Source organism: Sceloporus occidentalis, unplaced genomic scaffold (assembly GCF_023333645.1).
Source record: "Sceloporus occidentalis isolate IW3139 unplaced genomic scaffold, rSceOcc1.0.p SCAF_2, whole genome shotgun sequence".
NCBI lineage: Eukaryota > Metazoa > Chordata > Lepidosauria > Squamata > Phrynosomatidae > Sceloporus > Sceloporus occidentalis.
Genome location: NW_028316982.1, coordinates 18,092,780 through 18,115,074, shown reverse-complemented (window position 1 = coordinate 18,115,074; position 22,295 = coordinate 18,092,780). Strand labels below are relative to the sequence as shown.

The window sequence follows — 22,295 nt, the reverse complement described above, 5'->3', positions numbered from 1 at the left end:
TTGGAGGTATGCTGTTTAAATGATGCATGTGTCCTAAGAGGCCGGAAGCCACGCCAAAGCCACACTACAGTCCTAAGGACTGGAGCACAGCTTTGGTGCAGCTTCCAGACTCTGAGGACACAAGCATCATTTAAACAGCATACCTCCAAAGTGACCCGAAGCAGCTTTATTTTGGCCTGTCTGTATAGGGCCCAAGGCTGATTTGAGTGTGCTTCCCCCCCCCCCCCCATTGACCAAAACGATCCCAAACCAGCTGCAAATGTGGAATTGTGTATCTTCTATTCTCACCAGAGCCCCTAATCTGCCAAACCACAAAAAGTTTTTTTTAAAAAAAAAATCAGTTGATAATTAGACAAAAAAGCAGCCCCAAATGATGCAATGACACCCTGAATGCATCCCTGGACTCCATATCAGGCACAGAGACAAAATTTGGTCCTTGTCCACTCTGCAGTTACACACCTTGTTGATATCTAGGCCTAGCTGTCAAATGCACCCAAGCTCATTTGGAAAATAAATTTTCACAGGACATGTTGTCAGGCTCTTCTGTTTTCTTATGGTTTTGCTTTGCATGCTGAGGGAGGGATGCATATTGCTTTCAAAAGATGTGCACAGTACCTAACACAAATTTTCCTGGTTGCCACACTGCCTTTTTGAACTGTTTGGAAAACATGCACTGCAGCCGTTATTCTGCCGCTTCAGAGGGAAAGGTGGTTTCATTAAAGCACAACAGCTGCTTCTCCTACAGCAGCCAAACTTCATGAGTAGGGATGACAGTATCAGCACTCTTCATTTAACAGAATAATTGTGCAGGATTAAATTGTGGTTATTTTCTCCAGCATGTGTAAATTAATTCAGTAGCAATAAAGACAAAAGAGCAAATCTGAGTCTGTGATTGTGGGGAATTTCTCTCTCTTTCTCTGGAACAGGTGGCAGTGAGATGTGTATCCATGCAATGTGATGTCACAGCCTGTTGGATCCGTTTGACCAACTATTAACATAAGCACATTTGAGCCAAATTAAATGATGTAGGGTTGAAAAGAACCCCAGTTAGGAAGGAATGACATGCTTGACTGTTCTTCCCTCTGCTATGTCTAAACCTTTCTGCAAACAGTGAGCAACCATCCGGAAAAAGAGTTTGGGATACCCCCACCCAACCCTGACATTCTCTGGTACCTGGCCAATATGCAAGGATGGAGCTTTTCCACTAAGCACTTTGGCAGGGAACGAGACTTTGCAACAGACTCTTTGCTAGTGTTTACATATGCTTTCTGAGAGAATGAATTTTTCTCCTCCTCTCCCTTTGCCATTCAGGGAAGGAAGGGGAGTGAAGCTGGAAATGACCACTGAGGGTAGAAAATGGAATCAACAGTCAGAGAGATAATGGATTCCTTTCATGTTTCTCAGTAATTGAGAGGAGAAGGGTGGTTTCTGGAGTGTTAGGGAGACCTAGACTTACCACGGGCCAAATGTGTCCCACAGACTAGAGGTCCTTGTTTTTCTCTTGTGGCTACACTGGGTGCAAGTCTGCAATGCAGTGGAGGGTAGGTTCAGATCCAAAAGTGGATGAGCCTCTCCTTATTAGTTTAGAAGGAGGAGAGACTTCAGAAAGGCAAATGTGACTCACATATTGGAGATCCCTGGTTTTTTCTGATGGCTACATTGGGAGTAAGTTTGCATGCCAGTGGTGGGTAAGGTCAGACCTTAAGGTGGGTGGGCTGTTCCTCCCTCCCCCATCCCCTCCCTTTTCCTGGCATCCCCTCCCTCCCCCCCACACTCATCCTGCTACATTCCCTTCTTTCCCTATTTTTGATTTCCCTCTCCCCCCCCCCCTCCACTTGATGGACTACTGGGACAGGGGCAGATGGTGCCTGGCAGAGATCTGAACTCATGGCTTGCAGATGGCATTTAAAATTAGGCTGTGGGGCATATGTTGTTCTCTTTCCAGTACATCCTAACAGTGAACTTTATTTAGGGACTTTTATGCAGTTAAGATGACCTGGTCCATACCTGGGATGGTGGAGGTGGTGGTGTTTGCAGCAGTTGGCTAAGATTAATCAAAATTTTTCAATGGCATAGAGAACTATAGGCCAGATGTAGGAATCGTGTAGTCCAATCATCCAGATGTTGTTGAACTGTAAGTCCTAGCAGCCCTTACCAATGAAAGAGATGGTGAGGGGCAATCCAACAACACCTGGAGAGCTTCGTGACACCAGATTTAAGAGGAAAAAGGGGAACAGCACGGACAGCAATCAGCCCAGTGAGAAATGAGTATCGGGAAAGGAAAAAGGGAAAACTGGTAAGGAAAAAAAGGGAAAATTGGGAATGTTCCACCTTGGGAAAGGGCACACCCAGCTGGCTAGTACTCAGTAGAAATATTCCATGCTACAACACTTTTTCTGCTGTCCATCTTTTGTTTCTCCAAATTAAGATGTTGGTGCAAAACCCATTTATCACATTTTTAGGATCTGTTCTTATGCAGGCATAACGGGCCTTTGCTCCGCCCCCAGTACGTACTAGGGGTTGGCTGAGGACGCAGCATCCAATCAGGCCTCACCCCTAGTATGTACTGGGGGTGTAAAAATGGCGGCGCCCTATACACATGGGTGCCGGCAAAGCGCCCTTTTTGGGCACTCTGTAAAGCACCTCAGTTAACAAGGCTACTTTTTAGTTGTTGTTGTTTTTTTTTTTTTTTAAATCATGCTCACCCTACTCCCCCTTTGCCACCTCACACTTTGTCAAGATGTAAGCTTTGTAGCAGTATTGACACGTGGGGAATGGTGAAACAGGCCTGGAGAAATACAGTTGCCCCTCCATTTTTTCAGGGGATCTGTTCTGCCCCCCCCCCCCCCCGCAAAATGGAAATCCGCTGATATTCAAGCCCTATCGGCTGGAATGGTGGTGAGCCCACGCAGGTACCCACAGGCACACACCCCATTTTAAGTCCCTTTGTTTGCCTCTGGTGAGTAAGTGAGGGACATGGATTCGAAGCCTGCACAAACGGAGGGACAACTGTAAGTGTCTCGGTGCAAAGCTGCACTAGCATGTCTGAATAAACATATAATGAAGCTTGAAATGGGAAACTACAGAATTCTACTCTAGCTGATCCTGCTCTAGTCATGTGTGCCTGCCTACAGCAGGTAAGGTAAACAGTAGCTGCCTCATGAATCTTTTCTGACCATGCATGAACAGCAAAACAGAGAGAAAAAGAAAAAGTAGATAAATCTGCATGGATCTGTAGCTTTGGCCATCAAAATAAAAGTGGAAGCTGGTGGAAGACAAAGTTATCCCTGGATGCCTTTTGGGAGAAGCCTTCAAGTGGGGTCTAGACCACAGTTCTTAACCTGTGGTCTGCAGACCCCTGGAGGGTCATGATAGCAAGGGGTCCACAGGAGGCTTACCTGTCCTTCCTGCCTCTTTCTCTGACTGACCACAGCCAGGGCACACATGGAGGCACCAGGTGTAGCGGAGGTAAGGAGCCTGGGAAGGTGGCCTAGGCAAGTGGTGGGGAGCAAAGTTTCTCCCTCCCTCCCTCCTCTGTCAGGCACTCTTACTATGCTTTGAAGAGGGGGGCACATGGTGCCCTGTCTCTTTCCTCACTTGCCATCCTGCCTTCCCTGCCTCTTTCTTCTGTGACTGTACAGCAACAGGAATGCAAGGCAACCCCAGCCATCTCAAGTCAAGAGATATATTAAGTGCAGTATTTGATGCACTTTAGGGTCTGCATCAAAAGATCTTTCAAAGGGGGCCCTGGTAAAGAGAAGGCTAAGAACTACTGCTCTAGAAGGCAAAGCTTACCTGACTTAATTGTTTACATGTGTGTGTTGTTACATTTGAATGAAAATATTGCTGAAACATGTTGAACTGCTCAACTATTTGAGGTGTAGGAAAATATCCCTATTCTTACCATGTTATTTCTGTCTCTGATACCAAATTTCCTGTTAAAGAAGAAATTCCAAGAAACACATCTATTTCATTAACTGAGGTATACAGTATCTGTATAGTACTGACTTTAGGCCAAAATGGATGTTATTTTAGAGTCTCTCTCTTCTTTCTTACAAAGTAGAAGCTATATATGCAACATATGCAGAATTTAAGGTTGTGACTGGTGCGTAGAAAAAGGGGTTAAATCTCTCCCCATGCAGTCACAATGACAATCACCCATCTCTTCCAAATGATTTGTTACTCAAGACAAACTTGTATTGTTTAATGCAACACATAGTTTGACCTCAAAAGTATGAGCTAGATGACACCTGCCTCAGTTAACATCTTGCTCCTGTCAGGAAGCAATTCAGTCATTAATCATTTTATTTAATTCTACCCTGATGTCCAAGTAGTTCAGGGTGATGTACAATATTCTTCCTTCTGTCTGCACTGTGAAGAAATCACTTTTCTTCTCTCTGTTTCTAGAAGCTTCTAATTTTCTAGCATCTTCTAATTTTACCCTAAACCTCTATCACTTATTTTAGATCCCTTAGTGTAACCAATATTGCAATGTTTATACGTTCCATTTCTTTTTTGACTGTTTCTAGCTTTCCCTAAGTCATGCTTCTCAAATTCTATATTCTTATTATATGTGTTGTTCTGCTTTGGATTTTCCTTTCACCTCTGAGCACATCAATAGCTGAACTTCCTTTCAGCTTGACCTCAGTTTTATCATTAGTCACAGTGCTACTGCATCCTGTGACAAACTCTTGTTTTCCATTGGATTCTCTCATTCTAGGGTTTACTAGAAAGGTAAAGTTCCTCAAAGCTATAAGTTCCTCAAAATGAGGTTTACTGATGCCTCCCTCTGTGCAGTACTAACAAGTGTTAGCTATGGTGCTATTGCCATTGTCACTGAAAGATCTCACTCCAGTGTCACCCTTTACCACTGTTGCTGCCCAGTAGCTGTTTGGCATAATATGAAGGGAAAATTTATAATTTTTATTAATTAATGCTAGGTATCCTTCCTCCCTCCCTCCTCAGGCGAACAAGATTTCCATTTTACACATCCTCCCCTTATGGCAATGGTTTCCCTCCCTCAGGTCAAGTCAAGTCAAGTGCCTTCCCCTTAACTTACTGTATTACAGTACTTACCATATTTAGTAACTATAATTAAAATAGAAAGACAATACATCCCACCTTAGTGGGGAAACGCTGTGACCAGATGACTTTTGTGCTCAACTGTTGTTGAGTCTGCTGTCCAAACTGCAAACTCTTGATGGGCAGCTTCAAGGCCACAAAAGCTGCTCTTTCTTCTTGTGGTTCATCACCTTTTAAATCAGATTAATATCTTCCAACTGTCTCAATTAATCCAACGAATCCTTTCTCATCTGCTTTTAAAATGCCCCATTTTCTCTACCCCCTTGTCCTTAGCTTAATTCCATTGCTGCAAACTGAATTCCAAAGTGCAAATGTAGTTTGCATGTAATTAACTTAGGAGGAGGGAGAAGATGTGTGGGATCTTGCCCTTTCCAGTAGTCTCAGGCCAAAGCAAGCTGCTGCAGCATCTTTAAACTTGTCTTTTCTTCCTCATGAATAACTTCTGTCATCTTAAACACACTTTTATGTTGCTTTGCCACCCATTTTCATTTGTGAAATATTGCAGGGTAAATAGATTTGAACTAAATAGCCCTTCAAATACAATACTATCCACTGAAAAATAAGGCATACGGCCATTCTAGCTAGAAAGACTAGCTAGGACTGGCCATTTGTCAGGAGTGCTTTGTTTGTTTATCCCTGCATGGCAGGGTAATGGACTGAATGGCCCTTGTGGCCTCTTCCAACTCTCTGATTCTATAATATGGATAGGGATAAGAACATATTTCAGTTTTATATTTCAGAGTGAATTCATTAATACTGCATGGAAATTTAATGATGGAAAATCTACCAGATCTTGTAAGCATCAAAGCTCAGTTGTTGTCAGTAGAGTGTCTGTCTGTGGCAGCGTGAAGTGGTTGTGCCTTCAACAGTGAAGAGAAAATGGTTGATGATAACCTGATCTAGTTAATTTGTATTTATTCTGATGCCACTGATTGCATTAATAACACAATGCAAATTGCATTTATTATTTCTAAAAGGCTTCTCCTGTGGACTTTGTAAGCAAATGGAAGATCAAATAGTAGAGAAGAGCTTGGAAATGGCTTGAGTTTGCATTATTTATTCCTTGAGCTAAAACACACAGGAAAAAAGGACAGTTTGTTTTTCTGGGTGCTCCAGGGACAAATCACAACAAGCAAATATATGCCTAGGAAGGCATCCTGTACATGCATCATGAGCCACCAGTTAGCAAAACAAGGCATGATTGTTTTCTTATCTCTTTTAGATATGTGTGCTGTAGAAGGAGTCCAAGGATTATACTTTATGTAAGTCTCCTGACAAATACCCATTCCAAACATGGCCAAATCCTTTTATATTTCTCCAACTGTACTTTATTTTAATTAGCTTGAGACACCTTGGTCTTACTTGGCTGAACAAAGGAATGTTAGGTTTAATATCTAATGATGCTTTGGTGCTAATGTGGGTCTGATGCATACAAAGGATTCAGAGCTTGGCAACATTATTTTTTTGATGGGAGGAACTACTCCAAGAAATCTTCAGCCAGCATGACTGCATGGACACTCATCTTTGATGATAACAGGCCTGCACCCACTCATTCGTACTAGGGCTTCTGCACCAGTTTGTTGTTGTAGTTATGTGCCTTCAAGTTGTTCGCAACTTATGGGGACCCTAAAGTGAGCCTAACATGGGGTTTTCTTGGCAACATTTGTTGAGAGGAAGGGTTTCCTTTGTCTCTTTCTAAGGATGAGAGAGAGTGAGATGCCTAAGGTCACCCTGTGCATTTCCATGGCTGAGTGGAGATTTGAACCCTGGTCTCCAGAGTCATAGTCCACTGCTCAAACTACTACACTACACTGCTCCCTGCATGGTGAAATTCTTGTACCACTAGTTGTACATTTTTAGAGTTAGCACAAGTGTGGTATCTAATACTATAGTCCCCCCCATTGTCCAAGTCCTGCAACCAGTTGTGAAAGGTGTTAGTGAGATTATTATTATTATTATTATTATTATTATTATTTATATAGTGCTGTAGATTTGCACAGCACTTTACATAAAAACAATAAATATAAAAGAGTAAACCTGCCCATGGCATACAATCTAAGAAATAATAGGATAATACATATAAAATGCATAGCAATACAGGAAATGGTTCAATAAAACAGGCAACAAAAAGAACATCAAATAGCAAGTGACAATTGTGCAATGCCTGGGAATGCTTCTCAAAACAGGATGGTCTTCAACTCCATTTTGAAGCTGGTTGGTCAATATGCTGTATTTGCACATAGCGCCATGTGTGCAGTTCCTTAACTTTCTTGTTTGTTTATTTATTTATTTATTTATTGAATTTATTTATTTCTCCAGGGGTAGGACCCAAGGTGGCTTTCAGTATTTTAAAATAAGTAGTTAAAATCTTATTTTACAAAAGTTAAAAAATAATAAAATATCAGTAGTATTTTTAAAAATTTGTTAAAACCAGTTCAAAATACATTTAAAACCTACTAATAAAAGTTAGTACAGCACAGCATAAAACTTTGTACATGAACTACTGCTTTTGTTGTTGTTAACTGCCCTCGAGTCAATCTCAACCCATGGCAATCCTGCTGATGAGACATCTCCAAGACCCTCTGTCTTCCAATGCTCTGCTCAACTCCTGCAAACTCATACTCATGATCTCTTGAATAAAGTCCATCCAACTTGCATGTGGCCTTCCTCTCTACTTCTCTCTACCTTTCCTAGTATTACTGTTCCCCCCCCCCCCCAATGATTCATGCCTTCTCATGATGTGTCCAAAGTATGACAACCTGAGTTTTGTCATCTTGGCTTCTAGGGAGAATACAATGCCTTGTATGATTCTAACTTTTGTGCTCAGTTATATATCCTTGCATTTTAGGATCTTCTCTAGTTCTTTCATAGCTGTCCTTCCCATTCTTAATCTTAAAATAAAAAATAAAATAAAAATAAATAAAACATATTATTAATCTTCTTTTGATTTCCTGGCAACAGTCTCCATTTCTATCAATGTTTGATCCCAGGTATGAGAATTCTTTTACTATTTCTATTTCTTCGTTGTGTAATTTGAATTTGTGTAGGTTCTCATTACACAATGTTGAACATAAATAATGTGGTCATTATTTATGTTCAACATAAGGAAAGACTACTGCTATATAAATTAAATATTAAAGGCTTGCCTGAATAGAAACACTTTCACTTGCTGACAGACATAGAGCAGGGAAGGGGCCAACCAGACTTCCAGGGGAAGGGAGTTCCACAACCTGGGAGAAGCTATTTCCTACTGCCTTCCTATTACCTGGCAGCTGACACTTGTGTGTATGTACCTGCAAGTCTCCTGTCAACTTATGGTGACCCTGTGAATTTCATATGGTTTCCTTAGGAAAGGAATACTCAGATATGATTTGGCCAGATCATTACTCTGAAATATAACCCAAAGCACCTGCTATTTGTTGGCAGTATCCCATATAAGTTTTAACCAGGGCTAACCCTTCATCACTTCCATTACTCTGAAATATAGAGCACCTGGTATCTGTTGCCTTTAGGATATTTAGGCCACATTCAGCTGTTGCTTACTGGTGGGGGGAAAAAGAAAGAAGGAGGAGATTTAGACCACAAACAAACAACAGGTCTCACTTTGGTCTAGGTGATGGAAGAAATGAAGGTGCAGCCTAAAATGGAGTTCATCAACTTTTTCCTTCCCTGAGAAGCCTAGATCAGCCAGATATTGAATCATCTGCCATGCTCTCCCTTTCCTTCTTGTAAGAATGAGCACCAGGAGCCATTCTGAGGCTTGACAGCTCCTGGGTGGTGGGAGGTTTTTGTACACAGTCTGTGCCTTGTCTGAATAGGTAATTACAAGCACTCAAGTCACTAAAACAGGATACCAGCCAATATTAGTTAAAAACATATTTTCCAAAGAATATGCAACATGAGCCATATACCCCCACCTCCTGTATTTTTTAAATATCTACCTTTTGTCTATATAAAAATATCACTTGCTGAAATACAGTAAGGGCTGGAATAAAAACACACATCCTCTTTGAGGACATTCAACAAGTTACCATCATTTTGACTTGCTTATTTCACTTATGCTGCTAGTGAAGCCAGAATATTCATATCACAATGTGTGGTAATATTCATACCACAATATATCACAACTAGTGGTTATTGTTTTGTGTCACAACAAAGAATGGTTTTGTATGTAAATGCTCAACCACACTTTACCATTATGAGAATGAGCTCCCTAAGGGCTCGTGTGCTCCTCCTCTATTGCAGGCACAGAGGAGACATTCAAAAGCTTTGCTTCTATTAACTCCAAACTAATTGACTGATTGCACTTTAAACCACCCACTAATCAAAGTTCTTTGGACAGTTTACAAAACATTAAAAATAAAGCACAAACCATAAACTGTAATTAGAGGCAGTGCATAATAAAACCAAGATAAAATTAGCAGCAAAAATAAAAACAGTACAGCATATAAAATGAAACTGGTACCAGTAGCAAAGCTGAAGAACGCTTTGATCTAAAAGCACTAAAATACTTCATTAAAAGTCTAGAGGAATTAAAAATTCTTCCCTGGCTCTGAAAAGACCATAACATTGGCAAGGCTCTCGACGGGGAAAGACATTTCACAGATGGGAGTGCTACCAGTAAAAAGGCCCCTTCTCTTATAGCTCAATGTAAGAGACTAACAGAAGTTTCTGAACCTTACCTCATTTGGAGTAAGGCACCTGAAGGAGAAGGCCTGAGAATGTAGATAGTTAGACATGAGAGGTAATGTTTCTTCAGATAAGCTGGCCCTAAACCATTAGGGCTTTAAAAGTTGAAAGCAAGACTTCAGATTGGCCTGGAAATGGAACCACAGCTAGTGCAGATGGCAAAATGTACTGGCAAAATGTAACCTTATCCTCCAGTGGTTGCCCACACGGGCCAAACAAAACATCCTCCCCCCATTCCCACAGTGACCAGTTTGGATAGTGCAGGGCCCAAAACCTAGTTCTAGTGTGAACTGTCCAAATGATATATGGACAGTTCAGGACTGAATCCAAGGCACTGTTGTTTTGTTGTTGTTGTTTGCCTTCAAGTTGTTTCTGACTTATGGCGACCCTAAGAGGAACCTATCATGGGTTTTTCTTGACAAGATGTGTTGAGAGGATATTTGCCATTGCCTTCCCCTGAGACTGAGAGTTTGTGACTTGCTCAAGATCAAGTTTCATGGCCAAGCTGGGAGTCGAACCCTGGTCTTCAGAGTCATAATCCAACACTCAAACCACTATGCCACACTGGCTCCATGAACCCAAGGTATAATACCTTTTTTTTAAAAAAAAAAAAAACATCTTGCTCTGGTTCTTCCTGGAGATTCAGAGCCCTTTGTTGTGATGCTGTTGGGTGGCTGTTTACAATGTGTCCCACTGTACTGCACAGCACCACCGCCATTAGTGTGAACCCCTAACTCTGAGATCAGAATGAGGTGCCCAGCCATGGAATCTGACCTTAGAGTGAGTGACTTGTACCAGCAGGGGTGGTGCTGGCCATCACAGCAGGATGTACATGTGAATAACCAACTGGCATTGCAACAGAGAGCCCAAGGTAACAGAGGGACATTGGGGCAGCCCTGGGTCCAGAATACTCCGGGCTGCTCCCAAAGCATTCTGGCCTATGCAGACCTGACCCCAGTGCTAGTACATTTCTTTTAGAATGACAAAGCTTCCAAATAATTTTGAAAAGTATCCCATAGAATACATTGTAATAATCCAAATGAGAGGTTACTAGGGCAAGAACAACATTTGCAAGAGCATTTTTCTCCTGGCAGGATTCTAGTAGACATATCAGGCTACAATTATAAAAGGTGTTTCAAGTCTCTGACTCTGTATTGACCATGATGGATGTAAGAGCACCTATGGACTATGAACCTGATGCATGAGGGAGGAGTACAATAGCTTACACAACAGGTTTCACAACAAAACAGATTACACACACCCAAGACAACAAGTAGCTATTTGCCAAGTCTTTTGAACCCTGAAATTCTGTAGCCAGTCATAACTATGATTAATGAAAACAACCAACTTCAAACTTAGCTTAGGAAGCTGGCATGTTTTCACATTTGTTCATGAAATTAGCTTATTTTCATTAACTATTGTAAAAAATTAGCCACAGTTTATAGTTCAGATGGTATGGAAAACTGTGGTTAAAGTGAAAGAGAATCAGAAATGTCTGATTTTCACTACCATGGTAAATATTAACCACAGTTTAGGGTTTGGATGACATGGTAAACAGGAAATAACTACTGACTTATTTCTTTCAGCTGTGCTGTGTGAAGCTGGAGGGCGGGAGCTATACTTTTCTGACTGCAGCTGTCATCAGAGTTCCTTGCTGCTCCATGCAAAACTGCTTGATTTCTGTAGAATTATATATTTTCTGGGACTGTCCTTATCACAATTCATCTTAAAACCCTTTACAAGATGAGTGGTTTGGTCATGAATTTTCCAATGCAAAAGATCCTGATGTAATGTGACAAACTTTTGCAGACACTCCGTAATAGGTGTGACCCTGGGGCAGACCTTTACTTCTAAGCAAACGTTAACTGTTGCGTCTTCAGCAACAACTTCTTTTTCTACTAATTTTTTTACCTTTTCTATTTTATTCCAGACACGTTCTTTATCGCCTTTCCTTCCTTCGAGGGTGTCCATGGCATCTGCCATTAGTGACTGCAGCTGTGACACCAAGATAAAAATTATCAGAATGGAATTCACACAGAAATAACTTCTCTAAATACACAGATTAAAACCTAATTAAAAAATCATTTGTACGCTGATGATTTTATTGCTCATCTTTCACACAATGTGCACCACAACTGTTTGGACTTTTTTTGGTGTGTGTGTGTGTGTGTGTGTGTCAGTCAGTCAGTCAGTGTCATCCACATTTGCTTTGTGTTACTGTGGGATGAATAATGCCCAACAGTAAGGAAACTGTTGTAAGGAAAATGTGTGCTTTTGGAATATGGGCCTTTAAAGATAAAAAGCATTTACTTTATTACAGGCAGGTTTGAAACTATTTCAGTTTGTAAATATAGAACACCAACAAAGAAGATTTTAACACATTTTAAAGTCTCATGAATTTCAGTATAAGAACCAAAAGAAGGGTTAAATGTATTGTGCTGAAGTTAATAAGGAATCCAGTGTGTAACAGACTGGATTTTGCCTATACAAAAATGAACCAATAAATCACAATATACCTTTCAGCTCAGGGGCATGCTAGGTGATTCATAAAAATAGTTAAACAATCCTAAGTGTAATCTCTATAAATTATTGATTTGGCCCAGTTAGTGAGGAAACCCTAAAGAAGGGGTTGTACTTATTAGCTGAGTTCAGAAAGAGGGATTGCTGGAGGTGGAAAAGAGGTAGAAAAGAGATATAGTTGCCAGAACTAAGGAGTAGGCTTAGGTAGTAGTATTTCCAGTTATGTGTTTAGGATGGAACGAAATAGGTAAATTCTTTATTGTGTAATTTCTATATTGCATTTGCATCTATTTTTTATCTGCAATATTCAATTATATTTGCCCCACAGAACCTAGAAAGAGGTACATAAGTATACACCCAGCCCTAGCTAGAACAACCTAAGGGAAATGGGAGAAGACCATACTGATTGGGAATGATGGGAGAAATTGTCCCACATATCTGAAAAGCATGTTGAACTGGATGATTACTGTATACATAGAATCACAGAGTTGGAAGAGACCTCCCATCCTGACGAATTATGTTGTTTGCTTGGATCCCTTCAATATATTTAAAACTAGGGCAGGAAACAACCAGGGTTGGCAAGGGGGCATAATGGATCCCTTTGGGACCTTGGAGCTCCATGTGTACAGACATCATGCAATCCACAATGGAGTTTTTTAAAAAAAACTCTGTATCCCCATAGAGAGTAAAGGAGGTAATTTTATCATGTTGCTGCCATGGGAGGCCTTTTCTAAAAACAGGAGGTAAACCAGAAGTCAAGGGGTGGGACATGCTGTCTAGCTTTTCACAGATAAAAATCAGGACACTTGTGGCCAAGCAACATCAGAGACGGCAAACAGTAGTAATGAAGAAGAACACAGAACCTAGGAGCTGCTGCATCTGTTTGCTTTTGCCTGAGCCTGAGGGCAAGGTTCTACCTCCTCCTTTCCTTTCCCCTCCTACTGTTGCACTTCCAACTGTTTGCAGCAATTGGAGTAAGATGAGGACAAAGGGGGGAAGTGGGAGGAGGAAAGCGAAATGGTGTTGTTTTAAAAGCAGTTAAAAAGTGGGAAACAGAGCAGTAATTGGGACCATTCCTGACATACTGGGACAACTGGAGGACATGGGAATGAGGGGAGCCATAGTCCATCCTATCTGGAAAGTATGTTGAGCTCGAGGATTATAATATATACATCCCAGAGAAGAATCCAATTTGATTGGATCCATTCAATATGTTTAAAGCTAGAGTGGGCAATAACCGAGGCTAGTGGGTGCGCATCTTGGATACCCATGCAATCTGAAAGTCCCACTCTCACATACATCATGTACTCCAGAACAACAGTTATTACTACTACTGCATCATCAATGTTCCCCATAGCCCCATATCAAGTGTGGGAGGCAATTTCTCTATGTTGCTGTTACTCAGGCTATTTTAGGTACAGGCAAGCTCTTTTTTAAATAACAGGAAGCAAAACAGAAGTTAACTTTTGAGAAGGGTGGGTAGAAGATCTTTGGGAGCCTCATAAGAAATTTTGTGGGGGGTGGGCAGCATGAAGCTCCTGGCTCACACTTTATCCATCCCTGGTTTGAAGAGGTTGACTGAATGTGATTTGAGAGCCCCAGATATCTTTCAATATTAAACAAAAAGTAATTGTCGTCGTCGTCATCATCATCATCATCATCATCATCATCATCATCATCATCATCGTGTTTGTGAATCAGAAAGTGGCACTAGGAAGGTTTTTTTACAGACGGGCCTAAAAGTGCACGCTCTGCGCGTGCTAGGGTTAGAAAGGAGCGTCCTTTCCGGACGCTCCCAACTCTAGCACGGGCGGAGCATGCACAAAATGGCGGCGGCCGTTCCACACGGCCGCCGCCATTACGTCACAACCGCACCGCCTCAAAACGAGGCGGTGCGGATGTGACGTCCTTGCGCTGTGCAAGGGCACTTAGAGTGCTCTTTACGCGTAGCCTTCAGTTTGCATCGCTGGCGTAGCCAAGTGGCCCCTTTCTCCTCCTCCCTGCTGCTGCGGGGTGTCCTTGGGTCTTGAAGCCCCTAGGACACCCCTTTCCAGGCCGCGGGAAAGCGGCGTGGAAAGAGGCGGATCGGGGCCTCGGAGGCTGCCGGTCTGGCAGCTGAGGCCCCGATACAGCAGGGAAAGGGGTGGGTGCAGGCCGCCCCAAACGGGCGGTCTGTAACCCGCCTTAATTCCCTTTACTGTATTTTTTTTTCTAATTAAAATTCCACCCACTCACCCACCAAGCAATTGTTTCCTCTGCAGGGAAAAATGCACTTACTATGGCACACCTTGTCAAAGTTGCTTTTTGGACTACAGCTCCCAGAATTTCACTGTCAACATGACACTGGGATTCTAGTAATCTAAAAAAGTAACCTTTTCAAATTTTGTGTATGGGAACATGTAATTCTTCCTCCCAAAAGGCAGAACTTTAAATGGGGGGAATTGGTACAAAAGAAAGGGTGGACTTATACCTTTCTCAGTCCTGCAGACCCTCTCAGGGGCCATTCATACTACCTTTTAATCTGGTTTTGAAATCGATTCTTCCACGTGAAGTTCATATTGGGCCCGATTCTGTCACAATCCATGTCGAGGCTTGCATAAGGAAATGCCCCTTAGGGCGGGCTATCGAGATTCGGGCTAAAATCCGTCTTTTCTGAAAACACCCAGGTTCCGCGAAACATGAACTTGCCCTCGATCATGATCGGGGCAAATTCAGGGAGGGATTAAGGTCAGAGGGCGGGCAGAGGTCAGAACATTCCCTCCCCTCGTCGGAGGGGAGGGGGAGGAGGAGGAAGAGGAGGAGGATAGAGCTGAAGGAAAAAGGGGAATCTGGAGGCAAAGGCTAAAGGGGGAAATCAGGGTGACTGATGGGGGCTGCAAAGGGCTGTCAGAGGGAGGGCGGGGGGGGGGAGTGGAGAAAGTGATGGAGGAGGAGGAGGAGGATGAAGGAGCCATGGGAAGAAGGGAGTCATGGAGGGCATTCTATAATGGAGCAGGAGGAGGAGGATGAAGGAGCCAGGGCAGCTCAGAGGAGGGGAGGATTGGAAGGAAGGAGGAGGATTGCCAAGGGAAATTGGGCTGTGGGGCTAAGCCAGGGGATGTAGGGAAATCAGGCTGCAGCAGTAGCAGCCTCTTTTATTTTTGACAATTTATGCACATGATTTTTTGAGTGACATGTCTGTGTGCTTGCTTGTGCTATTTTCATTTCCTCTTGCTCCTGGATTATTATTATTATTATTATTATTATTATTAGTGTTATATGAGGATGCTACAGTCAGAATGTCTGTGCTGCATTTCCCTTTTATTCCCAATTGATTCCATGGGTCAGTTGGAACTGACAGGTCACTCTCTCTCAGCCTCAGTGGAAGGTAATGGCAAAGCTCCTCTGAAGAGAATGTAAGCAGGAGGAAAGGGGTCAGTTCAGTTCAGGTCAAAGGCAGGGCACGAACGGAGCTCCCATCAGGCACCTTCCCCCCCTTTTTCTATTTTTAAAAATTATTTTTGACAAAATATGCGCATGTTTTTTTGCTTGAGGCAGATATATAGATGGATAGAACGTGGCTAGTTGCTTGTTCCCTTTCATTTGCTTGCTTCCAGCAAAGGGGAAATGTTGCAAAGGGCAAGACTTTTTTTTCCTTTGCGAATAAATGATACAGTTTGAATGTTACAAAGTTGCTCTTGTCAATTTAGCAAATTGGCAAACTGATACATGCTTGTGCTACTGTCTCTAAGGAATTCAGGGGTAGCCCTGAATTGCTTTTGAAAGCAAAAAAGAATGCATGGCAATCGCATCCTTTTCTGGCATTTCCGAGGTGAGGAATTTATTATTATTATTATTATTATTATTATTATTATTACATGTGTAAGAGGCATTCTGGGGTGGCAAGGAATGGGGATAGAGGATGCATTAGCTTGCATTTTGGGGTTGAAAATGGGGCCAAGGGCAGATCATAACCTGCACTGACCCAAATGCCCACAACATACACACAAAAGGGTTTTTTAAATTCGACAAAATGTGCTCATTTTGGTGCATTTTGTGCCTGGCTCTTTAAAAAAAAGGAGGGGGAAGCACACTTCTGATGCCCCAATGAGTGCTGCACACGTCACCTAAGATGATCGCTTGATTGATAGCAGGCACCTTCATGTTAAACCTGATTTCTTGTAGAAGGCATTCGGGTTAAAATGCCCCTGAATTGTAGTGGGCACTTGCTAACGGAGAGATTCGGGAGGGGGGCCTCCAAATCTGCCCAGTTCCTTCAGGAGCAAAGCCGCCAGTGGGAATGGGGTCTCAGTTTCATTCACTTCTCCATTTGTGGTAGATACAGTAAGCCCTCTGGGGTTTGGTTCCAGGACCCCTGACCCTCACCAGTGGATACCAAAATCTATGGATGCTCAAGTCTCATTAAATACAGTGGCATTTTAAAATGGTGTCATTTATATAAAATGGCATGATCAAGGTTTGCTTTTTGGAATTTATATATTTTTAAATATTTTAAAGTCATGGATAGCTGAATCTGTGGATACAAAAAAAAGTATTTGTACCAGTTTTTAAAACATCCAAACTGGAAGGGATACTGAACATGGATGTCTCCCTACATCACATTTAGTTGCCCAAAGAAAGATGAGCTTATTCATCACTGAATATTCAGAATGGGCTCCTGAAGCTGCTGCAGTTGATAAAGAAAGATTGGAAACAAGGCAAAACACTCTAGAGGTTTGCTGTTATTCTATCCTTGGGAAGGTCACCATGTTTTCCTGAAGGTGAAATTTGCAGCAGGGAGAGCTAGTTTTTAAGTAATGTTTTCACAGCATGAGTTTAAGTTGTGATGTATGACTTGGGCTGCCACCTCATCCCAGAGGAAAAGCACCAGCCACTGCTCATTTGCATACGGTAATTAATTTAAATGCATGCACATTTAAAAGTGGCCTATAATATCCGTTTCAAGCAGAGCACTGGATGGCATGTTGTGCAGGGATGATGACCGGTAGTTTTACTGGAAACCTTCAGGGAACTTTTGAATTTCAGATTCCTTTGAGGCTCCTGGGGTCATAGTAAGAAACATGCATGCTTTTCTTTGGGGTAACTGGCCTTACAAAACCATCTGCATGTTTGAAGGCCCCTTGTGTGAGGATTTACGCTTATGGTAAATATTCAGTGAGCTGTTGCAAAGAGATTCCACAGAGCTAAGAGAAATCTAAAGAATAGCAGCTCTGAAATATGGGTCTTGATGCTCTCCAGCTCGTACAGTCCCTAGCCTCTGGCCTCTTGGGAGCTGAAATCCAATAAGTAGTGGGATGACAGTGGGTCCCATGTCACTGGAACAGGGAATGTGCTCTGATTTCTAACTCAGACTTGTAGAGACCTATCTAGGCTGCTGAATTTTATGCCCCACCTCAGGCGCTGGATCCTGGACAGCTCCTATAATTATTGGACTAAAATGGTTGGATTCGCTGCCCTACACTGGTGTAGAAGCCATTACTCCTAATTTCAGGTAAGGTCTCAAATTAAACATCCACAGATCAGTAATGAAACAGACCCCACATATCCTTTTGAAAAATAAGCACTGAGTGGTAGTACTGTATTCAAATGCCAGGATACAGTGGTTTCGTTCTACTGACAGAAGGCAAATCCAGGAAGACGCCATTCCCCAACCTGGTGCACATCCAGTGTGTCTTAGTGTCTTCTAGGAAACTTTGTACACTTTTAGGCAGCAAGGAAGGGGAGAAGAGGGAGAGGATAATGTTTTTGTGGATCATACATCAGAAGGGAAATGGTCTCTTCTTGGATCTTCTGATGGGACCTTTCCCATATCCAATGGGATCCTGGCCAAACACATTAACTCTGGGTGTTTCTACACTGCAGAAATAAAGCAGTTTGACATCACTTTAACTGCCATGGCCCAGTGCTATGGAATTATAGGATCTGTAATTTTGTGAGATGTTTACCCTTCCCTTTCAGAGAGCAATGGTACCCCACCAAACTGCAAACCCCAGGATTCCATTGTGTTGAACCATGGAAGTTAATGTGGTACCAAACTGATTTATTTCTGAAATGTGGCAGCAGCCTCCATCCATCCCTTTGTTTATTCCAACTAGGAATCTGGTTGAAGTGACGTCATATTGAGGATCGAGCAATCTTGTTTTCTGCTGCTCCAGAGAATAGGACCTGGAACAATGGATGCAAGCTACGGAAAAAGACATTCCACCTCAACATAAGGAGGAACTTCCTGACAGTGAGAGCTGTTGGACAGTTGAACACACTTCCTCACAGTGTGGTGGAGTCTCCTTCTTTGGAGGTCTTTAAATAGAGGCTGAATGACCATCTGTCAAGGGTGCTTTGATTGTGAGTCCTGCATGACAGGGGGTTGGATTGGATAGCCCTTGTGGTCTCTTCCAACTCTATGATTCTATGAATCAAGGTGGCTTACAAAAGGAATAAAATTACAGTAAAATCACATATTGGTAAAAAATATACATGAAGCTATGGTTAAAACATTATTAATCTAACAACAAAATTAGAACTAGAATCATAGAATCATACAGTTGGAAGAGACCACAAGGGCCATTCAGTCCAACCCCCCTGCCATGCAGGAACTCTCAATCAAACCACCCCCGACAGATGGCCATCCAGCCTCTGTTTAAAGACCTCCAAAGAGGGAGACTCCACCACTCTCCGAGGAGGTGTTCCAATGTCAAACAGCTCTTACTGTCAGGAAGTTCCTCCTAATGTTGAGGTGGAATCTCTTTTCCTGGAGCTTGCATCCATTCTTCCGAGTCCTGTTCTCTGGAGCAGCAGAAAACAAGCTTGCTCCATCCATCCTCAATATGACATCCCTTCAAGTATTTAAACAGGGCTATCATATAACCTCTTAACCTTCTGTTTGCCAGACTAAACATCCCCAGCTCCCTAAGTCGTTCGTCATAGGGCATGGTACAAGACCCTTCACCATTTTAGTCGCCCTCCTTTGGACACGCTCCAATTTCTCAATGTCCTTTTTGAATTGCGGTGCCCAGAACTGGATACAGTATTGCAGGTGGGGCCTGACCAAAGCAGAATAGAGCGGCTCTATTACTTCCCTTGATCTAGACACACTATACTTCAAACAATGAAAAAAAAGCAGTCTAGCACTATAAAATGTACTCTTGTAACACAGTCAACTCTCAAAGGCTCACCGGAATGAAAAAGTTCTCCCATGTTGCTGAAAAGACAGCAAAAGAGAATCTAGTCAAAACTCCCATGGAAGGGAGTTCCAAAATTTGGGAGGAGCTATGTAGAAGGCTCACTCCTGTGTCCCTTGTGAAGATGATGGGACTAAGAGAAGTGCTTCCCCTGAAAGAACTTGACCAGGCTCATATAGGAAGATACAATCTTTCAGATGCTGGACCCGAACCACATAGGACTTTATAGGTCATGATCAGTACTTTGAAGTGTGCCTGGAAAAAGAGTTGTGTGTTCCTAGTAGGGAGTTGTGTGCTCCTAGTAGGCAGCCCCAGGTAACAATCTGACTGGAGTTCTTTGAACTAGTTGGAATTTTTGAACTCTCTTCAAAGGCAGCCCCACATAGACTGAGTATTACAGTAATCCAACTGACTTGTGGGTAAGGTATGTGTCACTGTGGCTAGTTCAGACATCCCAGGGAATGCCCACCAGAGGAAACTTTGGTCAACTGAAGGTTTTCCTGGCTTATTGTAGCATGGTGAGAAGAGAAGAAAGGAAGGGAAGTATCAAGATGAAGTGTATTGTAAATATGCAACATTTATTCTTATCTCCGCTTATTAAGCCATGTTATACATGTCAGAACAACATATGTCTGGTTGTGGTGGGGAGATAACACAGCAAGCAAGTGGGGAGAACCCTGAACCCATGAGCCTGAGGATAGCTCATTCTCCCCAAAGTCCTGTCTCCAACTGTGATGTGCTAACCAGTGGAATGGAGGAAGTTATCCCATTGTTTTCTGAACTGAGAAGACAAAGGCCATGTGAAGAAATCATGCTGTTACCTCCAGTCATTGATCTGAGATGACAGAATTCTATCCTCTCTGTGGTCATTCTTCTAGTTAGGAAAGGAAGTGGGATGGGGGAAATGTCTTTGTTACCACAATCCAGTAATTGCAGACAAAAGCAGGGAACCCTTCAAGTGCACCTTGGCACCTAATAGGATGATGAGGGACAATGCTTCTGTGAATCTGCTCTGAATCTGTGAATCTGTCTGAATTTTAAAGTCACTGTCCAAGGCACTGAAAAGCAGAGCAGAGTCACTGCTCCAATAACATAGGTGCCACCGGTCTCTACTGGTGAGAGGGTTAGGAAGGGGCTTCCTTCCAGGCACAGAACTGCATGTTTTTCCCTGCTTGGAGAAACTGGTAATCGATGTAATAGGGAGGGGTATGCTCAGTTGATATCAGGGTAGAAGTGGGGATCAATCACACTACCAAATTATCTAACCTGTTGGATTGTTCCAGGAATTCTCCCAATAAAACCCCTTGGAATGGATAAAATTCCTTGCCCTCTGTTTTCAATGTATTCTTGGCCTTGCCTCTGCTTGAAATGTATCGTGGGACAGTCCTAATTGGTTTTCTAGTTTTGAACTGAGTTGCTGACCAACCAATTTATTACTCAGCATTTTATACCGGCTCCAGCCTCCTGGGCTGAAGCTGGGACGCAGGATGGAGGTGGGGATTATCACATACTAAATCGCCACTGAACCATTGGCCGCTATCAGCCTGGGTCTCAGCCATGCTCCACCAGCACTTTTTAGAAGTCGGAAAGCGCTGGTGTAGAGCGGCTTGGACCCAGCTGGGACCCAGGCTGATGATGGCTGGTGGTTCAGTGGCTATTTAGTGTGCGATAATCCCTACCTCCATCTTGTGACTCAGCTCTAGCCCAGGAGGCTGGAGCCAGTTTAAAATACTGAGCAATAAGCTCCAGAGACTTGCCTAAAGTCACCTAATGGGTTTTCATGGCCACGTAGGGATTTGAACACTGGTTTCCCAGAGTCCAATCCAACACTCAAACCACTATACCACACTGGATCTTGTGTAGATGGGCCTCACGAAATTCATTCATTTGGTGAATGTTGCCTAATTCTCATTTGCTAGTTCCAACTATGAATGAACAAATCTCCTTTGATTTCAGATTTATTTTCCTTCCTCTTTTTTCCTCTCTCTGTACTATGACCTTTATGTTATGGTGTGCTAACAGTGTGGTTTATAATAGACATGATTTCATTATACATTTAACAAAAGACTCAGCTCAATGGTAGACTTTTGAGGGGTGTTCACTTTAACTATATTCATGCATTTGGACACTTCTGCATCCATGGCAGCCATTTATTTTGCCAAAATGTTGTGTTTATGTTTTCAAAGCTTCAATACTTAAAAGAAAATAAGCCTGGGAAAAGTAACAATAATATTCTGTAGGGCTTCCCTCCTTGACCATTAAAGAAAAACAAACAAAACAAGAATCAAAACAGAGAATGCTTACCAATTCAGCATCCTGCTGGCTGATATCCTGGAGGTAGGGAATGGTGGCAAGCTCAGCCATGGCTTGATTGATCACTTGGGACTGCTCCTTGACACGCTGCAAGCGTCCAAGGAGGCTGGCATGCTGCAGCTTCTCTATCATGCCTGAACATGCACAGAAGGTCTCCTGAGCTCATAATAAAAAACAGATGGGTTAGATGAGAGCTATGGGATAAGGTCCAATAATTTTTCTGGAAAGTTTATACAGTGCTGTATCTTATCATCACGTATTTGCCTATCTACCATCACATTTGCATCTCATTTCAACATCACATTAACACATTTAATGTAACATAAATAAGGCTGCTTTAACACTGCAGGACTGATGCAATTTTACACCACTTTATCTGTCAGGGCTCCATCCTATGGAATCCTGGGATTTACAGTTTGTTGCAGCACCAGAGCTCTCTGACAGAGAATGCTAAATATATCAAAAAACTACCAATCCCAGAATGGCATAGGAGTCAAACTGCATTAATTCTGC

General features: G+C 42.4%; 1 protein-coding gene across 4 annotated transcripts in view; it reads right to left on the bottom strand.

Moving 5' to 3' along the window:
• Positions 1 to 22,295, bottom strand: part of SPATA16 (spermatogenesis associated 16) — a 253,112-nt gene that overhangs the window by 25,574 nt on the left and 205,243 nt on the right. For all 4 annotated transcript variants that reach the window (XM_089507589.1, XM_089507596.1, XM_089507602.1 and 1 more), the window contains 2 exons: positions 21,774 to 21,938; positions 11,683 to 11,766 (listed from right to left, as the gene is read on the bottom strand). In XM_089507589.1, the coding sequence (XP_089363715.1) occupies positions 11,683 to 11,766; positions 21,774 to 21,938 (249 nt within the window). The remainder of the gene's footprint in view (positions 1 to 11,682; positions 11,767 to 21,773; positions 21,939 to 22,295) is intronic.